General features: G+C 42.2%; 1 protein-coding gene across 1 annotated transcript; it reads right to left on the bottom strand.

Annotated features, from left to right (window-relative positions):
• Positions 1-16430: 16430 nt before the first annotated feature.
• On the bottom strand, positions 16431-17281 carry uts2r5 (urotensin-2 receptor 5; the record flags this gene model as incomplete). Its single annotated transcript, XM_068003713.1, is given in 3 exon segments — positions 16431-16788; positions 16790-16918; positions 16920-17281. Coding segments are annotated over 3 exon segments (849 nt in total), but the record flags the coding sequence as incomplete, so codon positions are not given.
• Between the last annotated feature and the right edge of the window lie 9446 nt (positions 17282-26727).

Genomic DNA, 26727 nt, shown 5'->3' on the forward strand with positions numbered 1-26727 from the left:
GGGGCTATTTTCTTACAACAATGTAGATTATGCGATGCTATAAAGTGTTTAAAATTATGAAAGAATGGGACAGGGTAGATAGAAGCAGAGTGTTTCCAATAGTTGAGAGGTCTATAATGAGATTTAGAACAGAAACCAAGAGAAACTTATTAAGGAAGAGTTGTGAGGCTGTGGAATTCATCTCTAGGGTTAGTGGTTGAGGCAGAAACTATTTCATCCTTCAAGATTCGATTGGATAGGTGGATGAAGGAAAAGGGGATAAATGGATGTGGGAACAGGGCAGGAAAATGTGAATAAAAATGTAAATACCTGAACAACCCCCCCAACCACCACCAAAAGAAAAGATCAGCTTTGATTAAGTAATGCCTCAGTAACATTGAGCATGCAGGGCTGCCATCCCAAGGCTGTCCTGATTTCCCTGTTCTCACCGGCTTGATCAGTAACAGAAATGTAAGTTGTTATAAATTCCAGATAACCTTTTATTGTTATGACTGCTAATTTTATTTTTCTTAATTTTCCAATATGTGGTGACTTCCCATGGTATGGTCTACAGCAATTCACTGGTGGAATCCAATTAAATCAATTTTTTTTTGGTCCCCCCAAGCTGTTTAAAAATGTTTTTTTTAATTCAACCACCTCATAAGCTAACCTTAGACCTCACCAAAACCAATAATACATTTTTTTACTTAGCCATATGCAGAAAAAGCTCCGTTCCTAAAAGACATTTGCTTTAAAAATGTTAGGTCTGAGCAAAATAAAATCAAGAGCCCAAAATTCCAGAAGTGTAGCATTGCCAGTCCCTGCCCCATTCCAAATCCCGGAAATGGGGTCATGTGCATAAAGAGGGCAGGCACCAGTGCCATTTATGCTGTTCCTTGGACACCCACCCCACAAAGGGCCAGGAGGTTTGGAGAGGCAGCTTGTTGCTCCTGTGGGGACCCCCTAGGTGTTTATTTTTAAGGCCTGCTCCATTTTGCTACTTTCCTAATGACAAAGCAATATTGCTACCAAGAAACCGGCATTGTGGACCCCACTTGCTGGTTCACAAGTCACTTGTATTATTCAAGTATCCTTTGCATATGGTGTAAGTGAGCTGCATCTATCATTATTTCTGTGGGAGCCATTCACTAGTGCAGCTTCTTCTGACATCAGCCTGGGTGGCGGGGTAGAGGCGGACACAGGAAACGCCCTCCTTCACCAGTATTGCCATAAATTAAGGGCTGGGACTTGATGGAACTGAGTCCCACCCAAAATTCAGCTCCTCCACCCCCCACCCCCCACACCTCCGGTCCACTTCAGAAATGTTTATCCTGGTCCAGGAATTTTGGGCCTGAGTGTGAGAGAAAAATGGAAATTGCTAAATGTTGAAGCTGCAAAGCTACCATCAAGGTTGAAAAGAGTAGGAGAGGAAAGGACAAGTCAAATCAAGAATCAAGAAGTAGTTACCATGCTAATTTTGGGTTTTAAAAGTTTGAAGGTTGTGGAAGGAAGGGAAAACTGAGGAAGGGAAACAGTTTCACAGTTTTGAATCCTGGGAAATAACAAGCCGTGTTTCCAATGCACTGAGCATGCAGGGAGGGAGAAGCAAGTGTAGGATAATGCAGAGTCAGGTTTCTGCCTGAAACCTGCAGGAAGGGGCAACTGGTCAGTGGCTGGCAGCAGAGTGCTGCTAAGAACCAAAGGAAGGGTCACCGGCACTCAGTAAAGAAATTTACCTTTTTGTGTCTCTTCTGGGCTAGACCCCTCTTCCCTCTAGGTTGGCGTGGCGGAAATGCCACAAGGGTTTTCCCCACGCAGGCCTCTGGTTAAAATAGCCACCGAGCCCCGATGACATCTTTGGAGCCCGATCCGCATATTTAAAGAAGGACCCCATCGGTTTCCAATAGGTGTCCTTCCCGCCTGCTCAGAAGAGCAGGTTAAAATCGGAATCTGCGCGAAGAGAGCGGGACCTCGGCGGGTAAGTCCCACGGGCAATTTTAATTGCTTGCCCCGACTGGTTTCTGCGCAAGGTTAAAGTCACCTCATAAGATTCAAAAAATGAATTGGCAGCACAACAAACTCGCCAATACAGTAAGGAAACAAAAAAAAATGCAACTGAAAAAGAGGTTCCAATTAATATCTACTATAACATCATGAAGAATGGGGAGCTCGTGTATTTGGTAGAGAACTTGCCAATAGGTGGACACCTGTGGAATTCACAGACTGACTCATAATGGCACGGTGAATTAGAACTTGAGAAAAAGGTTATCATAGAATCTTACAGCACAAAAGGAGGCCATTTGGCCCATCCTGTCTCTGCCGGCTCTTTGAAAGAGCTATCCAATTAGTCCCATTCCCCTGCTCTTTCCCTATAGCCCTACAAATTTCTCCTTTTCAAGTATATATCCAATTCCCTTTTGATAGTTATTATTGAATCCGTTTCCACCACCCTTTCAGGCAGTGCATTCCAGATCATAACAACTTGCTGCTTAAAAAATTATCTCATTTCCACCCTGGATTTTTTTGCCAAATATCTTAATTCTGTATCCTATGGTTACTGACCCTCTTGCCAGTGGAAACAGTTTCTCCCTATGTACTCTTATCAAAACCCCATATAATTTTGAACACCTGTATTAAATCTCCCCTTTATAAAGAATTCCTTCACCAAAAGATCACAGTATGGAGTCACTTTTTTTGCAGTATTAAATTGACACTTGGCTCCTTCATAAAATCCTTGGATTATTGTTACATTTGCTTCCTCAGGAAAGTGAAAAATGTCCCACAGGTACCTAGGATGTTGAATAAATGAATGGCTGCGTGATGAAAACTTCATCCCCTTGCCTTACGATGCTTTAAAGATGACGGCCTTATTTTCAGGTCACTGTTAGATTAAATATTGGCTGTGCAAACATCTATTACTTGGACAAAAACTCATGAGAAATATGGGAGAGGAGGACTGAGCTAAATATAATGACTTGAATCAGTAATCAGTTAGAAAAAAGAACACGGGATCAAATTTTATAAGTACTGTGATTGACTGTTTCATTCACAACTCAGAAAAGCTTGCGATCACCTAACTATCTTCTTTCCTAATCTTTTAAATTCTCATGGAGTCCTGTACTAATCCTTACTCAAAATAAAAAATGGATAAAATAAGGAAGAGAGTTAAAGATTGGCACTAAAATTAGCTCTTGAAGCCTCAAACCATTACCTGATTGACACAAAACCACAACAGAACTGTCCTAAATTAAAACTAATTAGTACCCTTGCTAAATTGATACCCAAATTAATGGTGGTGGTAAATGTAATTATCTTGTAGGTACATTATGGGTTGCTCTTTGATACTTAATTTGAAGTGCAGTGTGTGGGAATAAGATCTGCCTTACAAGTGGCCTATGCCTTCCTCGATTTAAAACGTGATCCTGCTGCTGAATTTAAAGTAGAAAACTGCTCCTGTCTCTATCACTCATTCACTGATCCACATATATACTGCTGTCAGTGTTCATTTTTGCATTCAATATCTCAGAACAGACATCAGTTTTAGAATAATTTTATTAGTTTCAAAAATCCATGTAAGCAATTAAATTATATTTGAACATAGAGCAAATGCTATAAAATATCCTCTTCCACAAATTAAAAAAGTAATAATGCAAAATATATTTCTCAAAGCCAATGCACTACGAACAATTTATGTTGATAATTTTAAACATAGGAATTCAGTACATTGAAGGTCAAACAACTCATTTGATAAACACGTAAAATCATGAAATACTTTCTTGTAATATGTATTCACTGACATTCCACTGTTTAATGTTTTGCTTCACATGGTAATATGAAAACTGCAACATTTTTAAGCTTTCATGCACAATGGCAGCAGAAAACATCTACACCATTTGTCCACAGGCCCCACTTAGTATTGGAATGTTCATTTGTTTCAGTTGTATCACCATTGTGGAGCTGCAATTTATATATCTCAATCCTCCCTAAAAGATGCTGCTGAATAATCCTGTTAGGACTGGCCCAGGGTCACCCGCGGCCGTGACTGAAGATTTGTGGCAGCTGTTTTGAATGCATTTAATTTGAGAAGAAGCTGGGCTGCTTCTTCCTCCACTCCCTGAGGTAGATTTTGATTTTGTGCGATAGTGTAAAATGGGTGATAGCGAATCGGCAGCCCGTTTTACATCCCTCGATTTTTACTTCCATTGACTTCAATGGAAATAGAAATTGGAAGAGATGTAGAACAGACTGCCGATTCACTATCATCCGTTTTACGGTATCGCACAAAATCAAAATCGACCCCATTCTCTGTCACGAGTCGTAACTTTGCCGAGAAAGGACCTAATTTATTTTTCTTTTAAAATTTTTTATTGATAATTTGTTCCTTCTTCCTCCTTTCTCATAGCCATCGATTCTTTGCTTGGGGTGCATAAGAACACAGGAGTCGGCCATTCAGCCCCTTGAGCCTGTTCTGCCATTCTATTAGATCATGGCTGATTTGTACCTCAACTCTACGGTGTGGTGCATTGTGCACTGGTCGCTTTGCGCTATTTTGCCCAAGCTGCCATTATTCATGGGTAAGCCTTGATGGTGTCACATTCAAACCCAACCATATCCTCACCTGAAGTCCATATACAAACTTCTAGTGGAATTGCTAGATAACAAAGAGAAGTGCCTACCCTGACTGATTTTCCCCATTCTATCCCAGGGCACTGAGGCCAATTGAACCACACCTTCTGTCAACCTAAGATTGACTAATATGGTACAAACAAGGGATCAAACCGAGAACTTTCCTATTTTGTATGACTCAGCTACTCACTAAATAAACTTGCTGAGTGATCAGGAGAGCATAAGGAACCGATTGTGGTTCCAAGACACTTCTACTCTTACTGTAACACCTACTCCTGCTTCAGATGGAACATCTACATTCGTACAAACTCCTGAGCCAGTTTGAAGGTAGAGATGCACCAGTAGACTTAGCTGGAAACTATTGGTTGGAAATGGGCATAACTCTCGGTGAGAACTATGGTTCATGTATGATTCTCCTGCAAAGAAAGAAAAAAATTGTATTTTATTTGACATGGCAATAATGTGACAGGTTAACTAAGCTAATGTGGTTTTTTTTAAATCAAAGTGGACATCAGGAGCTAACATTGGGAGTATCCAATGTCCTGCAAAAGTACTTCAAATATTCAATATACTTACAGTTTTAATATTTCATTTATCTTTACAAACATACATTAAATATATCACTTGTGAACTTGTCCAAATGAACATAATCGTTCAAATAAAATGTTTAAACATTTTACTTTTCTTACATATACATAATTATGTATTTAATGTATGTATATTAGATTTCATTAATCCAGTGACTCACATTCTAATTACGATTGTTTATGTCAGCTGTGTGGAGACTCATGGGCACCTGACAGTGATTGCAAGGCAGAGAATAGTTAAGTGACCGTTTCAGATGTTCAGAAAACAATGAAGAGGAACTCCAAAAAAATTGTAATTGTTGCCTAACACCCTAGGAATCACACCAAGCTACCAAATGATTATCTACCTCTGTATGTGTTTGTATATATATTTTTATATATATATGTGTGTGTGTGTGTGCTAGCACTCCCTGTCAACGTTTTCAATTATGAATTCCTATGTCCACATTTGGATGTTGCCCATATAAACTTGTCATACTTTTATTACACTCTTTCCCCCATTTTTCTTAGAAACTGAAATTTTCAAACTCCAAAATAATGGTTTAGACAAAACATGATTAAATTTATCATTGAATTTTCTTTGTGTCTTTTAATGCCTTAATTCATGTTTTTATGTGAAGGCCTCAACCTCTGGCAAAGACCTGGGCTTGAACTTGATATTCTTACCCGGAACTATGATTCTGTGAAGTGAATTTGGATTGTGTAGTCTGATAATGTGTAGTGTACCTAATTTCCCTGGATGTATCAGTACTGTTCAGTCAGCTGTACTGCTGCAATGTTTAAAAGACACTGGAGACTGAATTCTCTCAGCTTTTATTTCAGGCAAGTGATGACATTTATATAAATATGGTAACAATTGTTATGAACTCCATGTGCACTTGTGGGCAGCAACACGTTATCATGCATTCTTTGTTGATGTTTAGAGAAAAAAAACAAAGAAATTATTCATAGAGAATGGATTGCTATTTATTTCTGTTGAAAATTTCTCCAATTCATTTTTTGAGGCTTAAGAAAACTACTCTTCAATAAAAACTGTGTGTTGGAAAACTTACTAATACATTTAAGAGTGAATTTTCTGATTCTGCACTCCTGGCAAATACTGGGAATGCATATCAGGAAATTGTGTGTCCCCAGATCATGATTTTTCTGTCCATTAATTTTAAGAAGCAGAAAACTTGCGCTTAAATGCTTCACAACAGGAAGAAACTGACAGGACATGAACTGGCTGATAATAGGGAAAGTGGTGGGCAGAGATCCCTCAGGGTACAAAATGGGCTGTGGATGGGTCAGGAGAAGAGGCTGATAAGTGGGAATAAGGTGGGGATTGGGGCCTGATTAGCCTGTTTGAAAGAGATTAATAGCAGTTTAAATTCCAGTCTCATCAGTTCTGCTGACCAGGACTGCCAGTCCCAAACTTCCACTACTAGATCCTAAGACCTGGCTTAGTGGTATGGTAGCATAGTGGTTATGTTACTGGACTAGTAATCCAGAGGCCTGGACTAATAATCCGGAGTCATGAGTTCGAACCCTGCCACGGCAGTTGGGGAATTTAAATTCAATTAATTAAATATAATCTGGAATTTAAAAAAAACTAGTATCAGTAATGGTGGCCATGAAACTACCAGATTGTTGTAAAAACCCACCTGGTTCACTAATGTCGTTTAGGGAAGGAAACGTGCTGTACTTACCCGGTCTGACTCCAGACCCACAGCAATGTGGTTGATTCTTAATTGCCCTCTGAAATGGCCTAGCAAGCCACTCAGTTCTACAATATCGCTACAATAAGAATAAAACCGGACAGACCACTAGGCATTGGACACGACAAAGGCAAACCAAGCCCAATCGACCCTGCAAAGTCCTCCTCACTAACATCTGGGGACTTGTGCCAAAATTGGGAGAGCTGTCCCACAGACTAGAGAAGCAACAGCCTGACACACTCACAGAATCATACCTTTCAGCCAACGTTCCAGACTCTTCCATCACCATCCCTGGGTATGTCCTGTCCCACTGGCAGGACAGACCCACCAGAGGTGGCGGTACAGTGATATACAGTCAGGAGGGAGTGGCCCTGGGAGACCTCAACATTGACTCCGGACCCCATGAAATCGCAAGGTATCAGGTCAAACATGGGAAAGGAAAACTCCTGCTGATTACCACCGACCGCCCTCAAGGGCACAGAATGTACTCTGGGTAGGAGACTTCAATGTCCATCACCAAGAGAAGGACATATCTGATAGATTGGGCCTGTTGCAGGTGGTGAGCGAACCAACACGAGGAAAAACCAACTTGACCTCGACCTCACCAATCTACCTGTCGCAGATGCATCTGTCCACGACAGTATTGGTAGGAGTGACCACCGCACAGTCCTCGTGGAGATGAATTCCCGTCTTCACACTGAGGACACCATCCAACGTGTTGTGTGGCTAAATGGGATAGATTCAGAACAGATCTAGCAGCTCAAAACTGGGCATCCGTGAGATGCTGTAGGCCATCAGCAGCAGCAGAATTGTATTCCAGCACAATCTGTAACCTCATGGTCCGGCATATTCCTCACTCTACCATTACCAACAAGCCAGGGGATCAACCCTGGTTCAATGAGGAGTGCAGAAGAGCATGCTAGGAGCAGCACCATACGTACTTAAAAATGAGGTGCCAACCTGGTGAAGCTACAACTCAGGACTACATGCATGCTAAACAGCGGAAGCAACATGCTATAAACAGAGCTAAGCGATTCCACAACCAAAGGATCAGATCAAAGCTCTGCAGTCCTGTCACATTCAGTCGTGAATGGTGGTGGACAATTAAACAACTAACGGGAGGTGGAGGCTCTGTAAACATCCCCATCTTCAATGATGGCAGAGTCCAGCACGTGAGTGCAAAAGACAAGGCTGAAGCATTTGCAACCATCTTCAGCCAGAAGTGCTGAGTGGATGATCCATCTCGGCCTCCTCCCGATATCCCCACCATTTCAAAAGCCAGTCTTCAGCCAATTTGATTCACTCCACATGATACCAAGAAACGGCTGAGTGCACTGGATACAACAAAGGCTATGGGCCCCGACAACATCCCGGCTTTAGTGCTGAAGACTTGTGCTCCAGAACTATCCGTGCCTCTAGCCAAGCTGTTCCAGTATAGCTACAACACTGGCATCTACCCAACAATGTGGAAAATTGCCCAGGTATGTCCTGTCCACAAAAAGCAGGACAAATCCAATCCAGCCAATTACTGCCCCATCAGTCTACTCTAAACCATCAGCAAAGTAATGGAAGGTGTCGTCGACAGTGCTATCAAGCGGCACTTACTCACCAATAACCTGCTCATCGATGCTCAGTTTGGGTTCCACCAAGACCACTCTGCTTCAGACCTCATTACGGCCTTGGTCCAAATGTGCACAAAAGAGCTGAATTCCAGAGGTGAGGTGAGAGTGACTGCCCTTGACATCAAGGCAGCATTTGTCCGAGTGTGGCACTAAGGAGCCCTAGTAAAATTGAAGTCAATGGGAATCGGGGAAAACTCTCCAGTGGCTGGAGTCATACCTAGCACAAAGGAAGATGGTAGTGGTTGTTGGAGGCCAATCATCTCAGCCCCAGGACATTGCTGCAGGAGTGTCCTAGGCCCAACCATCTTCAGCTGCTTCATCAATGACCTTCCCTCCATCATAAGGTCAGAAATGGGGATGTTCGCTGATGATTGCACAGTATTCAGTTCCATTCACAACCCCTCAAATAATGAAGCCATCCGTGCCCGCATGCAACAAGACCTAGACAACATCCAGGCTTGGGCTGATAAGTGACAAATAACATTCGCACCAGACAAGTGCCAGGAAATGACCATCTCCAAAAAGAGAGAATCCAACCACCTCCCGTTGACATTCAATGGCTTTACCATCGCCGAATCCCCCATCATCAACATCCTGTGGGTCACCATTGACCAGAAACTTAACTGGACCATCCACATAAATACTGTGGCTACCAGAGCAGCGAGTGACTCACCTCCTGACTCCCCAAAGGCTTTCCACCATCTACAAGGCACAAGTCAGGAGTGTGATGGAATACTCTCCACTTGCCTGGATGAGTGCAGCTCCAACAACACTCAAGAAGCTCGACACATCCAGGACAAAGCAGCCCGCTTGATTGGCACCCCATCCACCACCCTAAAAATTCACTCCCTTCACCACCAGCACACCGTGGCTGCAGTGTGTACCATCCACAGGATGCACTGCAGCAACTCACCAAGGCTTCTTCGACAGCACCTCCCAAACCCGCAACCTCTACCACCTAGAAGGACAAGGGCAGCAGGCAAATGGGAACAACACCACCTGCACGTTCCCCTCCAAGTCACACACCATCCCGACTTGGAAATATATCGCCGTTCCTTCATCGTCACTGGGTCAAAATCCTGGAACTCTCTACCTAACAGCACTGTGGGAGAACCTTCACCACACGGACTGCAGCAGTTCAAGAAGGCAGCTCACCACTGCCTTCTCAAGGGCAATTAGGCATAGCCAATAAATGCTGGCCTTGCCAGCGACGCCCACATCCCATGAATGAATTAAAAAAACCTCACCCCTGAATCACAAGGTTGTGGGTTCAAGGTCCCCTCCAGAGACTTGAGCACAAAAGTCTAGGCTGACATTCCAGTATCTTGGGGAGTGCTGCACTGTCAGATGAGACGTTAAACTGAGGCCCCGTCTGCCCTCTCAGGTGTGCGTAAAAGATCCCATGGCACTATTTCAAAGAAGAGCAGGGGAGTTCTCCTTGGTGTCCTGGCCAATATTTATCCCTCAATCAACATCACTAAAACAAACAGATTATCTGGTCATTATCTCATTGCTGTTTGTGGGAGCTTGCTGTGTGCAAATTGGCTGCCGCGTATCCTACATTACAACAGTGACTACACGTCAAAAAGTACTTCGTGATTGTAAAGCACTTTGAGACGTCCTGAGGCCATGAAAGGTGCTATATAAATGCAAGCCTGTCTTTTTTTTCTTTTTTCTTTTCCTCAAAGCCCCTAGACCACATTCCTGGTGTCTCTTCATTCCAGAACCACCCCAATTTTTCCAGGCCTTGAGACTTCCTTTCCCAATACTCTCAGATGTTGCGTTTCCCCTTCCAATGCTTCTAGGACTTCCCACTCCATTGTTCCCAGAACCATGGGATGCCTCCCTGGAGTTCTCAGATCCTGGGATCCCCTTCAAAATACTGCTAGGCTTCCCTCCATTGCACCGAAAATGTCAGGACGACTCTAATGCTGATAAATCAGTATCCCTGGTAATGCTACTCGGTCGAGAATCCCTGTGTTGATAAATCCACTGACTCATTATGATGGAGCTCATATATATTAAATTCGTTGCGTTGTTAATGCTATAACACCACCAGCACATTACAATCAATGGGTAATGCTGTAACACTAACAGTGATACAAAATTAAAAGACATATCGGACCAAGAATCCCTAAGGCCAGGGATGGCAGTTGCAAAGAGGGCTGCCAGTGGGAGTGGGGGCTGAAATTCGGGGCAGAACCCAGATCAGCCTGGGTTCGACATGTTATTGGCCCCAATGGAAATCCTGGCAGTTTTGAGGTGGGCACGTAATTCTAATTACGAACGCCTATGAGATGTAGAACGAGAGAGAAAGGCAGATAGAATATCTTTTCTTCTAATTTGATTTCTTTAAAAAGAAAAGTAACTTGAATTTTGAAAGCAAACAAGGTCTCTGAGGAAGATAGAAGGGGCCTTTCATCACCCACCCTCGAGGGGAATGAGTTGAAGGGGTGGATGGAGGGTTAATGGTGTGAAGAGTGACAATGGAACAAGGAGCAGGGGAGGATAAAAAGGTTGAGCCTGTAACAAAGGAAAAGAAGTGGAGGGAAAAGTGAGGGCGTGATAGTAAAGGGCGAGCATCGCAGTAAAGTGAAAGGAAGCGAGGGGATGAAGGGAAATGTAAATAACTGGTGGAGGGGATGGGAAAGGAGCTGCTGAGGGCCATATTTTCCCCGTAACCCCCACTCCACTGCTGGTTCCTTTCCCCACCAAACCACGCTACACCTCCCAACTCCTCCCATCCAGAAGGAAAGAAGAAAAAAAAGACTAAGAAACGGACAGAGAGAGATGCAAAAAGAAGAGTTCGGGGAAGAGAAAAAGACAGATAAAAGCAGAATGGGACAGAAAAACAGTGACAACAAAGACAGGTAAGAGAGAGATATTATTCTCCGACTTACCATGTGCCATGCCACATGGGATTGACTAGTGTACGATATCTTTTTATGAGGTGGTCTTATTCTATTTTAATATTGGCAAGTAGAATCATCCCTGCTGTTGATGGGTGATGGTGTTCACAGTGAAAGAATATGATAATTTCATTTCTGCAAATCTATCACAAAAGTTTGTAGTTCATTATCATTAAAATTCACAACCTGTATTTTGAAAAATACAGGCAGTTAAGACTTGTTAGTGCTAACCAGGCAGAATGCTTGAGGCAGCTCACATTTTGAAAATAATGGGAATCTTACTGCTGATTAGAAACAGAAACCCTGAGATTGATTAGCCACCCCCGCCCCCCACTCCCCATCTCTCTCCCTCCTCCGTCAAAATAAATCGCAACGACCCTTCCAGGTCCATATCACGAGGGACTTCTCGAGAAGAGACAGCAAAGAGAATTCCATTGTGTTGCAGCCTCTTATTTTCCCAATACTTTCACAGGAAGATACATTGGAGAGATCTGTTGTAAATAAATAATTTAACTCTTGTAATTGAGAACCAACCTTCAACGGGCAAGAAGTCACATGCTGGTTCCCTAAAGAGATAGGAATTTTCTTTAAGCTGCTTCCCTACTGAGGTAGCTGTCCAGAACAATTGCCATAATAACAAGCAGCAGCCAATATGTAAAAGAACATCTGAGCACTTTACAAGGGGAGAGGAGAACATCAGCGGGAGTGAAAAAGATCAATCGGGAAGCAACTAAAAGCAGTTTTAAAGATCATTTTTTAGAGACTTTTGAAAGAAGGAATGAAGGCAACAAGGCAGTGTGATTTAATGAGAAAGTTCAGTGACTGACATCGGCCTCCAATTGAGGGAATGGGAGACGGGCAATAAGCAATCGTACAGAGTTAGAGGACCGAAGGGCACTGCTGGGACATTCAGATGGAGAAGATTACTTAGATAAGGTGAGCGAGACCATGGAAGGATTTGAAAACAGTGATGAGAATCTTGAAACTGATGCCTGGGGGACAGAGAGCCAATGGAGCTTGGCAGGGGTAGGGATAATGGTTTTGCATGTACTCTGTGAAAGAGGTCTTGGGCCATGCTAATCTGGATTAACTGGAGTTTGTGAAAATTGGAGGAGAGGTAAACAGGAAGAAGTATTAGGGAGATAAATTCTAACGGTAATGAAAGAATGGCTTAAGGTTTCTGCAGGGGAAGGAGAGAGATGGTGGTGCAAATAGGCAATGTTACAGAGGCAGACAAATGCAGTCTTGGCAAATGACAAGAGGTGAATTGGGAAAGTCAGTATAGGGTTGAGCAGACCACCAAGACCATGATGCAACTGGTGTATGGTTGCCAACCCGCCAGGATTGGCCTGGAGTCTCCAGGAATTATAGGTTAATCTCCAGGACACTGCTGCGAGCAACCCGGGAGAAAGGTCATACGGGCATTAAAAAATATTGTGTGTTCTTTTTTCATTTTCTTTGAATACCAGTTTTCCTGATCAAAGAGTTGTAGGAACAGGCAGTGGAGTTCTGTTCTTGTCCTTGCCTTTGCACTGCTCCAACAATGGCACTGGTAACCAAGCTGATAGCAGCATTGCAACTGCACAACAATATTATTACTCTTCCACTGTCAAATTAATTGGGATAAAATTCACCCCTAGTTTTACACTGTTAGATTGGATATAGCCGCACTGCTGAGTTCACAGTGAGATATATGGAAGATACAAAATCTGAGAAAGTGCTCAGGAACTAGATTAGTGAGTTATACTGCCACTTTTACACTACTGCACACCCAAAATAGCTTGGCATCAAAAAGAAAGTGTGAGTCTAACTGCAGCCTAAAAGTACCAGGTCTATTACAATCAATCAGTCACAAATAAACTGTCAATATTCAGTTAACATATCTAAAGTAAACAATAGACTAAAATAAAAAGTTGTATATGGCCCCAGTCATCATAAACCCTGTACTGAGGGGACTCACTGTTAATCAGAATTGGTATTTTAAACACTGATCAAGGAGTATAATGGCAAACATTTTATTTTTTCTACAAAACGGAAACATTCCTATACCAAAACAAAACAACAATTTAACTTGAATCATCTTTAGAACAAAGGAAATGAGTGTTCATCGAATCTTACAGCAGAGTAGGAGGCCAATTGGCTTGTCGTGCCTGTGCTGGCTCTTTGAAAGAGCTGTCCAATTAGACCCACTCCCCTGCTCTTTCCCCATAGCCCTGCAAATTTTTCTTTTTCAAGTACATATCCAATTCCCTTTTGAAAGTTACTGTTGAATCTGCTTCCACCAACCTTTCAGGCAGTGCATTCCAGATCATAACAACTCGCTGTGTAAAAAAAAATTCTCCTCATCTCCCCTCTGGTTCTTTTGATAATATTAGCAGAACCTGGTGAAAACAAAGGGTGTAACAACCTTTGACAAGTGAATTAAAAAGCCCTAATTTTGGATGGATTGTGGGCCAAATGCAAAAATTGTCATCTTTAAACATGCTTGACAACATCTGGTGAGCCAGTGTAACATTTTAAATAATTGTTGATTAGTATTTACTTTAGCCAACCTGAGCCCAGCAGGGTCAGAATACTCAATGATCTTTATTGTTACTAGTGTGAAATTAAGGCAGAGCCACAATTACCCTCAAACCTCATCATCAACAATATCTTTTCTATGCTGACCCCACCTAAACTGCTGTCTGTCTTTCACAACAGCATTTTAAATCACGCACTTAATTGGTCAAGAAAACAGCAGTTCCAAAGAAGAAAGAAGGATTTGCATTTATATAGGGACTTTCAGGACATCCCAAAGCACTTTACAGCCAATGAAGTACTTTCGAAGTATAGTCACTGTTGTGTAATGTAGGAAATGATTCAGCAAATATGGGCACAGCAAGGTCCCACTAATAGCAATGTGATAATGACCAGATAATCTGTTTTCAGTGATGTTGGTTGAGGGATAAATATTGGCCCAGACACCGGGGAGAACTCCCCTGCTCTTCTTCACATAATGTCATGGGATCTTCTACTCGGTTTAACGTCTCAAAGGAAAGACAACACCTCTAACAGTGCAGCACTCCCTCAGTACTGCATTGAAGTGTCAGCCTAGACAATGTGCTCATGTCGCTTCAGTGGGACTTGAACCCACAACCTTCTGACTCAACAACAACTTGCATTTATATAGTGCCTTTAACATAGTAAAATGTCCCAAGGTGCTTCACAGGAGCACAATCAAACATAATTTGACACCGTGCCACATAAGGAGATATCAGGACAGGTGACCAAAAGTTTGGTTAAAGAGGTAGATTTTAAGGAGCATCTTAAAGGAGGAGAGAGATGTAGAGAGGCTTAGGGAGGGAATTCAAGAGCTTAGGGCCTAGGCAGCTGAAAGCACGGCCTCCAATGGTGGAGTGATTAAAATTGGGGATGCGCAAGAGACAAGAATTGAAGGAGCGCAGAGAATTAAGAGATCTCGGAGGGTTGTCGGGCTGGAGGAGGTTACAGAGATAGGGAGGGGCGAGGCGAGGCCATGGAGAGATTTAAATACAAGGAAGAGAATTTTAACATTGAGGTGTTCCTGGATGAGGAGCCAATGTAGGTCAGCGAGCACAGGGATGATGGGAAAAAGGGACTTGCTGCAAGTTAAGATACCGGCAGCAGAGTTTTGGATGAGCTCAAGTTTATGGAGGGTGGAAGATGGGAGGCCGGCCAAGAGAGCATTGAAATAGTCGAGTCTAGAGGTAACAAAGGCATGGATGAGGGTTTCAGCAGCAGATGAGCTGAGGCAGGGGCAGAGACGGGCGATGTTTCAGAGCTGCAAGTAGGCGGTCTTGGTGATGGAGCGGATATGTTGTCGGTAGCTCATCGCAGGGTCAAAAAGGATGCCAAGGTTGCAAGTGGTCTGGTTCAGCCTCAGGCAAGTGACCAGGGAGAGGAATGGAGTTGGTGGCTAGAGAACGGAGTTTGCAGTGGGGATCAAAGACAATGGCTTTGGTCTTCCCAATATTTAGTTGGAGGAAGTTTTTGCTCATCCAGTACCGGATGTTGGACAAGCAGTGTGACAAATGAGAGACAGCGGAGGGGTCGTACGAGTGGAATGAAAGTTGTGTTTTCGGATGATGTCACCGAGGAGCAGCATGTAGATGAGAAATAGGAAGGGGCCAAGGATAGATCCTTGAGGGACTCCAGAGGTAACAGTGCAGGAGTGGGAAGAGAAGCCATTGCAGGAGATTCCCTGGCTACGACTGGATAGATAGGAATGGAACCAGGCCAGAGTGCTACCACTGAGCCACAGCTGCCACAATTTCCCCCCTAAAACTGGCATTGTCTGTGTATACTCATATTGTTACTTATTACTAATTATGACTTTTGGCATGTGACTTTCCCTTTTCCTGGTGCTTCACACTGCTGCAGTCTATATTTTACAAAATGCAAAGGATTAGATCTCAGTGCTGTGCCTTTTCATTGTTATAAATACTGTTTTATTTTATCTGTGGCCCAATCTGTTCTTGAAATATGAATGCGTCATTCTTTAGATTTAGTGAAACGGTGTACAGGTTGTGAGGGTCTGTTTTAAATACATTTTGTGTCTTTCCAAAATAACTTTCTCTAACAAGTAAAATAAAGATGGTTCACATAAAGGAGCAAAGTTTGAGTATTTTTAATTCAAAGTACTCACCCATTTTATATTGCAAAAGGTACTTGTTAAGAGCTGTTTGTTTAAGTTCAAACCAGATTTTCTTAAGTAATAGATATTTTCACTATAAAAATTATAAAAGGTTCTCTTCCTAGAATCTCCTTCCCTTTAAATAGACTATTAATTAAGCAACCCAACTAGACCAGTTATTTCAATTACTTTTACATGGGGAGCGAGATAAGATCACCCGATGAGGACACGTGATAATTCAAGATGATCTGTTAATCGAAATGAACTAATTGAAATGGACAAAGGAAAAAGAATTAGCAACAAATTCCACATGTATATGTGCTCGCATGTTAAACTGTACAAGCCTCCTCTAGTTCCTGTTAATTATCGGGGCACTGCTGGCTCTCAGAAGACACTGATCTTTGGGATGAATTACTGTGGTGTTTCCTTTGCGAGAACTCTCTGTAATTTTTCGTCAGTAAGTTATAGAGGAAGGGGTTAATACAGCTGTTGCTGTAGGACAAACAAGTCACTAAAAAATTAACAATGGATTTGGGAGAGAGATTTACAGATTCGTTGAAATAGAGCCTGAACAATTGCCATACCCAAAATGGCAAGAAGCAGACACAGTAGGCAAGGACAATACTAAAAATCATGGAGAGGATCTTCTGCTTGGAGGACCTCTTCATTTCTTTGGTGTTGAAAATGTCTGGGACATCCAGTAAGTACGAACTAACTTACGTACAAGAATCCAATTAATATCCCTGGAGCCAACATACAGCAGTGGAAAAGTACAGTCAGATAGATCTTGTATGCGTGTTGTGGCCATGTAGAGTGGCACGTACGCTTTACCGCCCCATTCTTGACAAATTATCATGGTAGGAAGGGCAAGGAAAAAGGAAACGAGCCAAACTGCGCAAGTAATGATCCTCCGGTAGAGTCTGTTTGTCCTAAATGTATCCAAGGGTTTGACCACTGCCAGGTACCTCTCGGTGCTCACAATAGTCAGGATGAAGATGCTGGCGTGCATGGTCAGAAAGTCTAAGCTGAAAAATATCCTACAGCCAACTTCTCCAAAGTACCAGTCCTTCATGAAGTTGGTGAAAACCACAAAGGGGATGGTAGAGAGATAAAGGAGATCGGCCAAAGCCAAGCTCACAATGTACACATACTTGGAACCAGTAAGCCTCATCGATAAACTCATCACCGCCAGGACATAGATATTGCCTACAATTCCCCATTAGACACATCATGGTCAGAATGATCCAAGCAACGATGTGATCAATATCTCACCCATGGACCCGGAGGCTGAAGACGAAGAGTTTACAACAGTTGCTCGGTGCCTCAGGGAATGTCGTTATCACATGCTCCAAATCCTGTTGGTCCTAAATTGGATTTGATAAAACTAAATGCGTTTGCTTCCATTCGCTCACAACCAACGTGAAGCTCATCTGGACATAATGGTGATCAGATCGAACTGACTGTAATACATTCTGTTAATGCATTTGTTTCATATTAACATATTGTCCACATTGCAGCCAGCGGAATATTCCACAACCATTGCAGAGAAGTTCGCTGTTAAACATTCAAACAAATAATATACTTGGTATAACATGTGCTTTGGACAGGTGCTTAAAACATTTGACAAAGATTGTTTTAATCCAGCAAAAAGATTACAAGAGCAGGAACGAAACTTCACCTCGATTGTAAATATCGTAGATTTTCGATAACCTGAAATCCTCAAAGCAAACGCGCCATCTGTGAACAAGTAACTTGTCGAGTGACTGAGGTGCAACCGATACCAGCAAATGTTTTTCAAATCTTTGGAGGTCTTCGAGTGGAGAGCGAGCAGGGAGTCTGGATGTCCCTAAAAGGGAGCACAAAGATACTGGAATGGATGTTTTTAAAAAAGGTCAAAATTAAGAATAGTTGAGAGTTTTGCGACAGCGTATCTATTTAAATATTTTAAAACCTCAAAAATACGTAGAGGCACATGTTTGAGACTCATCGATTCGAGTTGCTTGAGACAGATGCTACTTGTGAAATGTATCTAAGAGTTACACTGTACACGCATTAATGGGAAGCAGTATCTCGGAGCTGACTGCCAGAGCAACGCTTTGCAATAGGACAGCATCTGTGTGCTGGCTTCTTCACACGAGGTATTAGAACGCTGTCTGGCCACATATCTCCTGCTCTGCATCTGAAGTCTCAAAAGATGACAGCGTTTTAAGATCTGATGCAACTCGAAGGCTCTGCACTAACCCGTATCGTTTTGCTTCAATGTAAAAACTAGAAGGAGGAGGAGGCCTCTGTCTGTCAAAGACAACGTGGCGGCGGTGGTATCTGAACATTGTCTCAGAGGTTGGTTTGGACAATGCCCGGTTACTTGCTTTTACTCTGCACATCTTGCATTTTAGAAATGTATGCATTGCTTCCGCTGGCAGGAGGGTCGGTAACCAGAGGGCGCAGATTTAAGGTAATTGGCAAAAGAACCAGAAGGGAGATGGGGAGACATTTTTTTTTAACCCGGGGAGTTGTTATGATTTGGAACGCACTGCCTGAAAGGGTGGTGGAAGCAGATTCAATAGTAACTTTCAAAAGGGAATTGGATAAATACTTGAAGGGAAGAAAATTAAAAGGGAATGGAACTAATTGGACAGCTCCTTCAAAGAGCAGGCACAGGCATGACGGGCAGAATGGCCTCCTTCTATGCTGTAAGATTGTATGATTTTCGGTGATGCAATTAAGATGTCAAAATTAGCAATAATGTGCAAGAACGATTACATTTACAACTCTGTTCGTATAATTACCCCAGTACTGTTAATGCACCTTTCAAGAATAAACATCAGCATGGGTTATATAGGCACACTGCCTCTTTCCAGTTGAAGTGAAGCAGTTTTGGGGGTACAGTATAATGAAGTCAGGTCCCGATTTGACCCCCAATGCACTAAAGCCAATCAGTGTGAGGCCTCCTCCAGGAGGGCATCTCACTCCACCGCTTGGGTTTCACTGTAGTGTAATACTTGTATTTATTTAGTGCCTCACCACATTGACATATCTCAAAGCACTTCATAAACTAAATTACTTTTAAAGTACAACGATGTAGTGGAGGTATGAAGCTGGATTATAAAAAGTGTTCATTGGACCTCCTGAACACTTTATAAACTTAGTATTAATTTTTTAAAAATTAAGAAAAAATGGGCCATGTCTTTCCCTCTTAATATTAAAAATAGCCTCCAGGGCAGTGGGATTTTCAGAGAAACAAGATAAAGGCCGCTGTCCATTAGACTTACCCTTGCCCATTTACTTTCCATGAGCTCTTGCGCTGGAAGTTGTTGTAAGTTAGAGATCCAAACAGTGCGGTGCCCTCTACAGGGCATCTGGGACCTGTGTGAACAGGGCAAGCAACTGGGTATCTCCTTAACCAATCAGATTGAAGAATCGTTAATGAACAGTGTGGAGTCTGAACCAGGAAGTATAAGTTAGAATAGTGAATTCAATGTCAAATCGGGTACAAAAAGTGAAATAAAGAGAGGGAAAGAAAGATTTGATTAAGAGAGAGAGAAAAAAGAGTCAGAAAGAAAAACATTTATTTAGTTTTTTAAAAAAAATCTCCAACAATTAAAAGCTGAAGGAATGAGACTCCACACTTGTAAAAGTTAATTTTCAGTTCCAGGAGGTTGTTTGGCTGTAATTAAGACTTATCATGCTGTTAAAAAGGTACTTAGACAACCCGTAACTATATGCGGCGAGTTTAGTTCGTATCTACGATGCAAGTACAGGAACTTCACTCTGTTCAATGGATTTGAACAGTGAGTCAGAGGCTGTTAGACAGAGGCCATTATTTTGACAGTAAATTCTGACCTAATGTGAAATCACTTTTTTTTGCACATAATAGAATTCTGTGAAAGGGGAAAAATCGCATGTAGCTGGACTTGTTTATAACATTATTCAAAGAACAATATCCAGATATATTAACTACTTCAGAAACATGTCAGGGATATGCTTACATCAAGACTGTGAACATGTGATATACTTCACACTGCATATGTTATGCATATAAAGCTGCAGTTGATGAGTAGATGTAGAGAAGATGTTTCCACTTGTGGGGGAAACCAAAACTAAGGGCCATAAATATAAGATAGTCACCAATAAATCCAATAGGGGATTCAGGAGAAACTTTACCCAAAGAGTGCTAAGCATGTGGAACTAGTTGAGGTGAATAGCGTAGATGCATTTAAGGGGAAGGTGGATAAACACATGAGGGACAAAGGAATAGAAGCTGATAATGTGATAAGCTGATAGTGTGAGATGAAGTAGGGTGGGAGGAGGCTCGTGTGGAGCATAAACACCAGCATAGACCAGTTGGACCGAATGTCTTGTTTCTCTGCCGTAGACTTTACATAATTCCATATACTACTGCATGTACATGTGATCTTGATCTCGGCATATTCCTGACATTTCCTTTCCTGATTGACAAGTCCTGATTTAGCTCTTTAGCTTTTTTATAAGCAAGCCTTCTTAGAATGGATTTTTTGTCCATTTTGACCTTTTACATTAATATGATTCCACCGTGTGCACGCGTTTGATTATTTCACATTTTCTATCTAAATATCAGCTTTTGTTCATGGCAAAATGAATATAGCCTAGAGGTTATGGGTGGTTGGTTTATGGAACATGCCTTTCCCAGTTCTTGATGGTGTGTGCATATATCTTTCATTAAACGCAATAGGAAATTTATCATGAAATTATTTTTTTCTCTCTAAGTGCCAATGATTTGTTTGTGATTTAATTCTCAATTACATTACTTCTCAACATTACAAGTATAACTCAAGTTCAGAACAGGTTTGCAGCTGTTTATACTTGTGTGCATCATGAAACATCAGAAACAAACGTTTATGACAAAATTGCCCCTCTACACAAGCCCTGTTAGTCTCAACAGTCCATCACTGCCTCGAATTACTGCACTGGAAACATTACTGTGCAGTAATTGTCAGCAAGAAACTGTTCGATCGATTGATTTATTTAGAGTACAAACGAAATTGGTGAATGGAAGCAAGAAGGTTTGTATCATAAGCTGAAAAAGTATGGGGTGTTTCTATTTTGTTGCATAATGTGATATGAAACAATTTACAATGTGTAAATTAAATAAGACAAGGAAGATTGGTTCATGTGGATATTTCAAAGCTTTTTTTTCAGGGAATTGTATAAATTCTCATCTCTTGAATAGTAAACATCAATGAAACAATGAAAGTTTTGTAATTATAAATAAAACCGAAGTGAAGCCGATATGGATTAATAGGCTGAACTATATCAAAGTGGATTAGCTTGCCCAGTTCCATACTGACATTCCTTGTGCAAAACCACAACCAATTCAGGCTTGAAGATGTAATAATACTGTTTTTTGTCTGATTTTATTTTATTCTTTGATCATGTTTATGATGTACCTTTTATTCACTGCCTCTCATCACAGTGACAAAATAATTACTTGCAGAAAAAATGTCAGTTTAGTCCACACAAAAAAAATCCATGTTACACTAAAATATTTGTAAAAATTCACAATAATATATATCTATATTTAATCAAAAGTCTTGTGTTTGGTCACGTTTCGTATTCACAAACTTTACTTCCTGTTGTTACAATTTTTGGTCACATTTTTTGGTGCAAATTTAATATTGAAAATGCAAGGTACGTATAATGGAAATTCCCAATGTAAATAGGTCCCAGTTGAAGGCTGCAGCCACTAGGTGGTGCTGTAGTTCCACTGTAGCCTGGACCACTGTATCCTTCATGGTGGGTTAAACAATGTCACGGGTGATCTGCCAGTCCTTAAAATAAATGGTAGGTTAGATACCCCTTTTGCTCTCCAAATAATTATTATCGACATTAACCTTTCATCCAATGTGAGCTTTCCATTCACCTCAGCCAACTTTTATAACACCTTTACCTGCACTGGCATCTTTCATTTTGGGACAGCATCAATGTCACATCTGTTAAGGTTATTTTAATTTGGAATGTAGTTGGTTTAGTCATTGATTACTAATGAAGCAATTACAAAAAAATAAATCATACAGAAAATCATAATTTTATATTTATAAAAATAGGAACATAGGAACAGGAGTAGGCCATTCGGCCCCTCGGGCCTGTTCTGCCATTCAATTAGATTATGGCTGATCTATAATCTTAACTCCATCTACCCTTGGTTCCATATCCCTTAATACCCTTGCCTAACTAAAATCTATCAATCTCAGTTTTGACATTTTCAATTGACACCCAGCCTCAACAGCTTTTTGGGGGAGACTGTTCCAGATTTCCACTGCCCTTTGTGTGAAGAAGTGCTTTCACCCAAAACGGGTCAAACAGGGCATGCAGGGGACTATAGTGCAACTACACCTGGATTGCAGCCATAGTTTTGAAACTGGTATCTGCTGCTGTGATGTGTAGCTGGCTTTTATTATATTGCAGACTGACCTCAGTCTGACCAGCACGAACTGGCATTGGTGATTCAACACAAGCACACTGCTCTGCTCTTTGTGCTGCAAATTGTTAATGCTTGGAGAATGGGCAGGAGCGTCCATGTTGACCTAATATTTTAAAGACTTGAATACAAACTTTGTGACCAGGTGGTCAGTGGACTGACTAGGTACTTTTAAAATGTGACACAGTGTGTGGGAATTGAACTGGTGCAAACTCAACCAGTACCACAGCCTGATGGCAGGAATCCCACATTGCTAGTTTTTGTGTGTTCAAATCAGGACCTGACACTTGAGTTCTACTGTGATTTTTGTATCGATGCACACCTAAAACCGCTTCACATTAATGTAAAAGTGCCAGTATTACTGCTCATTATTAATTGCATATTAACAAAGACTTACAGGCTTCTTTCCATTGATTCCATTAAAGTATTTTCAAAGCGTTTAACAACAACACATTTATATTGAAGAAGCACTTCCAGTGGAAATGGTTTGGCAAAGGCTCCGAATTCATCCTGTTTACATTGGGGCAGATTCAGAGCACCAGCTTGAATAGTGATTTAGTTATTTTCTTTAAGATTGCTTTAACAGACCACAAAAGGTGCTTGTAGCAAATACAATGCATTTCCACTGCAGCAGTGAGCATTTGCATTTCATCCTTAATACAACTGTTATTTACTCTGTCAATGCATCCTGTCTGTTCAAAGAGAGAGGATTTATCTCACTTAATCCTGTGTTTAGAATCAGAGTTATTAGCCTCTCATTAACACATCATAGTTTATTCCTAGCTTTGACTTTTTTTTAAAAAATGTTTTTTTTTCAGACACACATTTGATTCTCAGTCTGCTGAGTTAACAAATCTCAGCTTTTAAATCTGATAATAAAGACAAGAAGTTGTTTGTAAATCCATAACTTTATGTTATGGTGAAGTTCCCTGCTCCTTAAAGCAGTGCGAGGGAATGAAACAGTCTTCTACTTTCTGACATCTAATAGTCAATTATACAATTGTGCACTACTGGCGGGACATCTCGCCTGCCAGCTGTGCATACTAGGGAATTCCAGATGTGCTGCCCATTATTTTATGTCCACTAAAATTAATTAGTGTCTGCTTCAAGCACTGCAAGAACAGGCTAAATATGGCCTAAAGTAAAATAAGGCTCCACTCACTTCAGCAATTCGCCCTCACTCCAGCCACAGAACAGCCGGCCCTCTCTCTCTTCCACCTCCACCCCCACCCACCCCCCCACCCAGCAAGCCAGTATGAGTTTTTCCACTTGGTCACAACAGACTACCAATTAATGCTGAATTATGGGCAGTTTTATGTTGTAGCCACAGGACTGGACTGAGATTTTATTGATGTACTTTACCTATGAACTTTATAGCTAACGGAGAGAAACGATTTTCATTTCCTCAGTCTGGGCTCGATTCAGAACCCAATCCAGGAGATGAAACAACAACAACTTGCATTTATATAGTGCCTTTAACGTAGTAAAACGTCCCAAGGCGCTTCACAGGAGTGATTATCAAACAAAATTTGACACCGAGCCACAAAAGGAGATATTAGGACAGATGACCAAAAGCTTCGTCAAAGAGGTAGGTTTTAAGGAGCCTCTTAAAGAATGAGAGAGAAGTGGAGAGGCGGAGAGGTTTAGGGAGGGAATTCCAGAGCTTAGGGTCTAAGCAACTGAAGGCGCGGCCTCCAGTGGTGGCACAAAGAAAATCACGGATGCGCAAGAGGCCAGAATTGGAAGAACGCAGAGATCTCGGAGGGTTGTAGGGCTGGAGGAGGTTACAGATATTGGGAGGGGCGAGGCCATGGAAGAATTTGAAAACAAGGATGAGAATTTTAAAATTCAGATGTTGCCAGACCGAGAGCCAATGTAGGTCAGCGAGCACAGGGGTGATGGGTGAACGGGACTTGGTGCGAGTTAGGATATAGGCAGCAGAGTTTTGGATGAGCTCAAGTTTATGGAGGGTGGAAGATGGGAAGCCAGCCAGGAGAGCATTGGGATAGTCCAGTCTGGGGGTAACAAAGGCAGCAGAGGAGCTGAGGCGGAGCAGAGACGGCAATGTTACGGAGGTGGTAATGCATCAATTTTAACTGTATTCTCATTCACGTTCTCATACCTAAAGTCCTTGGATGGATCAGTAGGCAAGAGCATTGTCAAATAGATTTTAAAAAAGAGTTTGCAAATAGAGCAGCTCTTCAATCAGTGGAATTTAGATTTCCACTCATTTTCTACACCTTTTGTACTAAGGCACACTGATGTCAGCAGCCATTGTGCCAGGCAATATAAGAAGCAATCTACGTAACTCTTTCACTGTTGCCCAGTTGACTTTCCAGAATATACCATTTATTTCACAACTCCAAATTTCTTCAGTATCGAAATGTCCAGAAATGTGTCCATGCTATCAAACTAGGTTGGAAATTTATCCCTGATATGGTTCCCCAAATTTTAATCTTTCCAGACACTTGGTAAGTTGATGGTAAATTCAAGGGCCTGTGAAACATGAGCCTTAAAAAATCAGTTACTTAAGAAAAAAAGCTCAATGATTTGTTCAAATTATGTTTGCTAAATCTCTAGCAACAAATAAAGTCAACCCATAAAACAGAATCCCCTGATATCATCCATTAGAAGTACACAATGCTGTGCCTCAACATTGTCGATCATAGATCACAGCTACAGAGTTGCTGTGTTTGTTGAATTATCCTTCTGAGCTGCTTGTTCTTACCTCACTTTAAATTAAACAGTTATTCTGTAATTAAAAATAGTTGAAGATATCACAGTCTACACAAATGCACTGCTCAAATAAAACATACAGATCAAATGCCAGCAGGAGCATGGGATTAAGAAGTGGCAGGCCAGGGTGAATGGAAATGGACCCATAGGTGCAGCCTTAATAATATCATTACAGTTTCAGGCAGGAGATGACCTTTGGTCCGTCTAAACAGTTTAACAACAGGAAATTACCTACTTGACCTTTGGTATGAGTTCTGCCTGATTTCCCATCGTGGTAACAGAAGCAAAGGAGGCATGAAATCCCTATCTGAGGTAAGCCATGTTTTAGACCAGTACAAGCTTCATATTTTAAGCAAAGAGCTTATAAAAATGAAAGAGCCAATTCCAGTTTCAACAAGCCACACTTCACACCAGTGGAGTAATTGTTGAATGCCTGGACAAAATTTTCCTATCTCTCCCAAGTAAAATTAATTAAAATTAATAGAAACACAAATGGCCAGAAATTGGTGATGAGGTATGTACCTTCAACACACAACACCGAATTGCATAGGGTTGTCAGATAGATTCTCTCTGATTACGTGCCCATATTTCAATCCTTGATACATAACTGAGTGGCCTTGGACTAAAGTTATGTAGGCCCCAATATTCCTACTCCTCTCTGCCTGGACACTGGACAGGCACAGCACACCCCAAGTACACTGTCTAGGCTGACGTTGCCTGAATTTGGTGGGCTGGTTCATCAGCATGAACAGGTTACACTCCTAGACAAGGCCTGTACCTTGGCAGAGTCTTGTGCTGGGAAATGGGGACAGAAACACAGGCACAATTGCAGGCCTCTTAGCCCTGCATCTGTGGGACTGGCTGCGGGTTTCAGGGCCATCTGGCTGCTGGGTCGAGGAGGGAAGCGATCGGGAGGGAGGGGGCAATCGGGAGAGGAGGGAAGCGATCGGGAGGGAGGGGGCAATCGGGAGAGGAGGGAAGCGATCGGGAGGGTGGGGGCAATCGGGAGAGGAGGGAAGCGATCGGGAGGGAGGGGGCAATTGGGAGAGGAGGGAAGCGATCGGGAGGGAGGGGGCAATTGGGAGAGGAGGGAAGCGATTGGGAGGGAGGGGGCAGTCAGGAGAGGAGGGAAGCGATTGGGAGGGAGGGGGCAATCAGGAGAGGAGGGAAGCAATCGGGAGGGGAGGGGGCAATCGGGAGAGGAGGGAAGCGATCGGGAGAGGAGGGAAGCGATCGGGAGAGGAGGGAAGCGATCGGGAGAGAGGGGGCAGTCAGGAGAGGAGGGAAGCAATCGGGAGAGGAGGGAAGCGATCGGGAGAGGAGGGAAGCGATCGGGAGAGAGGGGGCAGTCAGGAGAGGAGGGAAGCAATCGGGAGGGGAGGGGGCAATCGGGAGAGGAGGGAAGCGATCGGGAGAGAGGGGGCAGTCAGGAGAGGAGGGAAGCAATCGGGAGGGAGGGGGCA

Source organism: Heptranchias perlo, chromosome 22, assembly GCF_035084215.1.
Source record: "Heptranchias perlo isolate sHepPer1 chromosome 22, sHepPer1.hap1, whole genome shotgun sequence".
NCBI lineage: Eukaryota > Metazoa > Chordata > Chondrichthyes > Hexanchiformes > Hexanchidae > Heptranchias > Heptranchias perlo.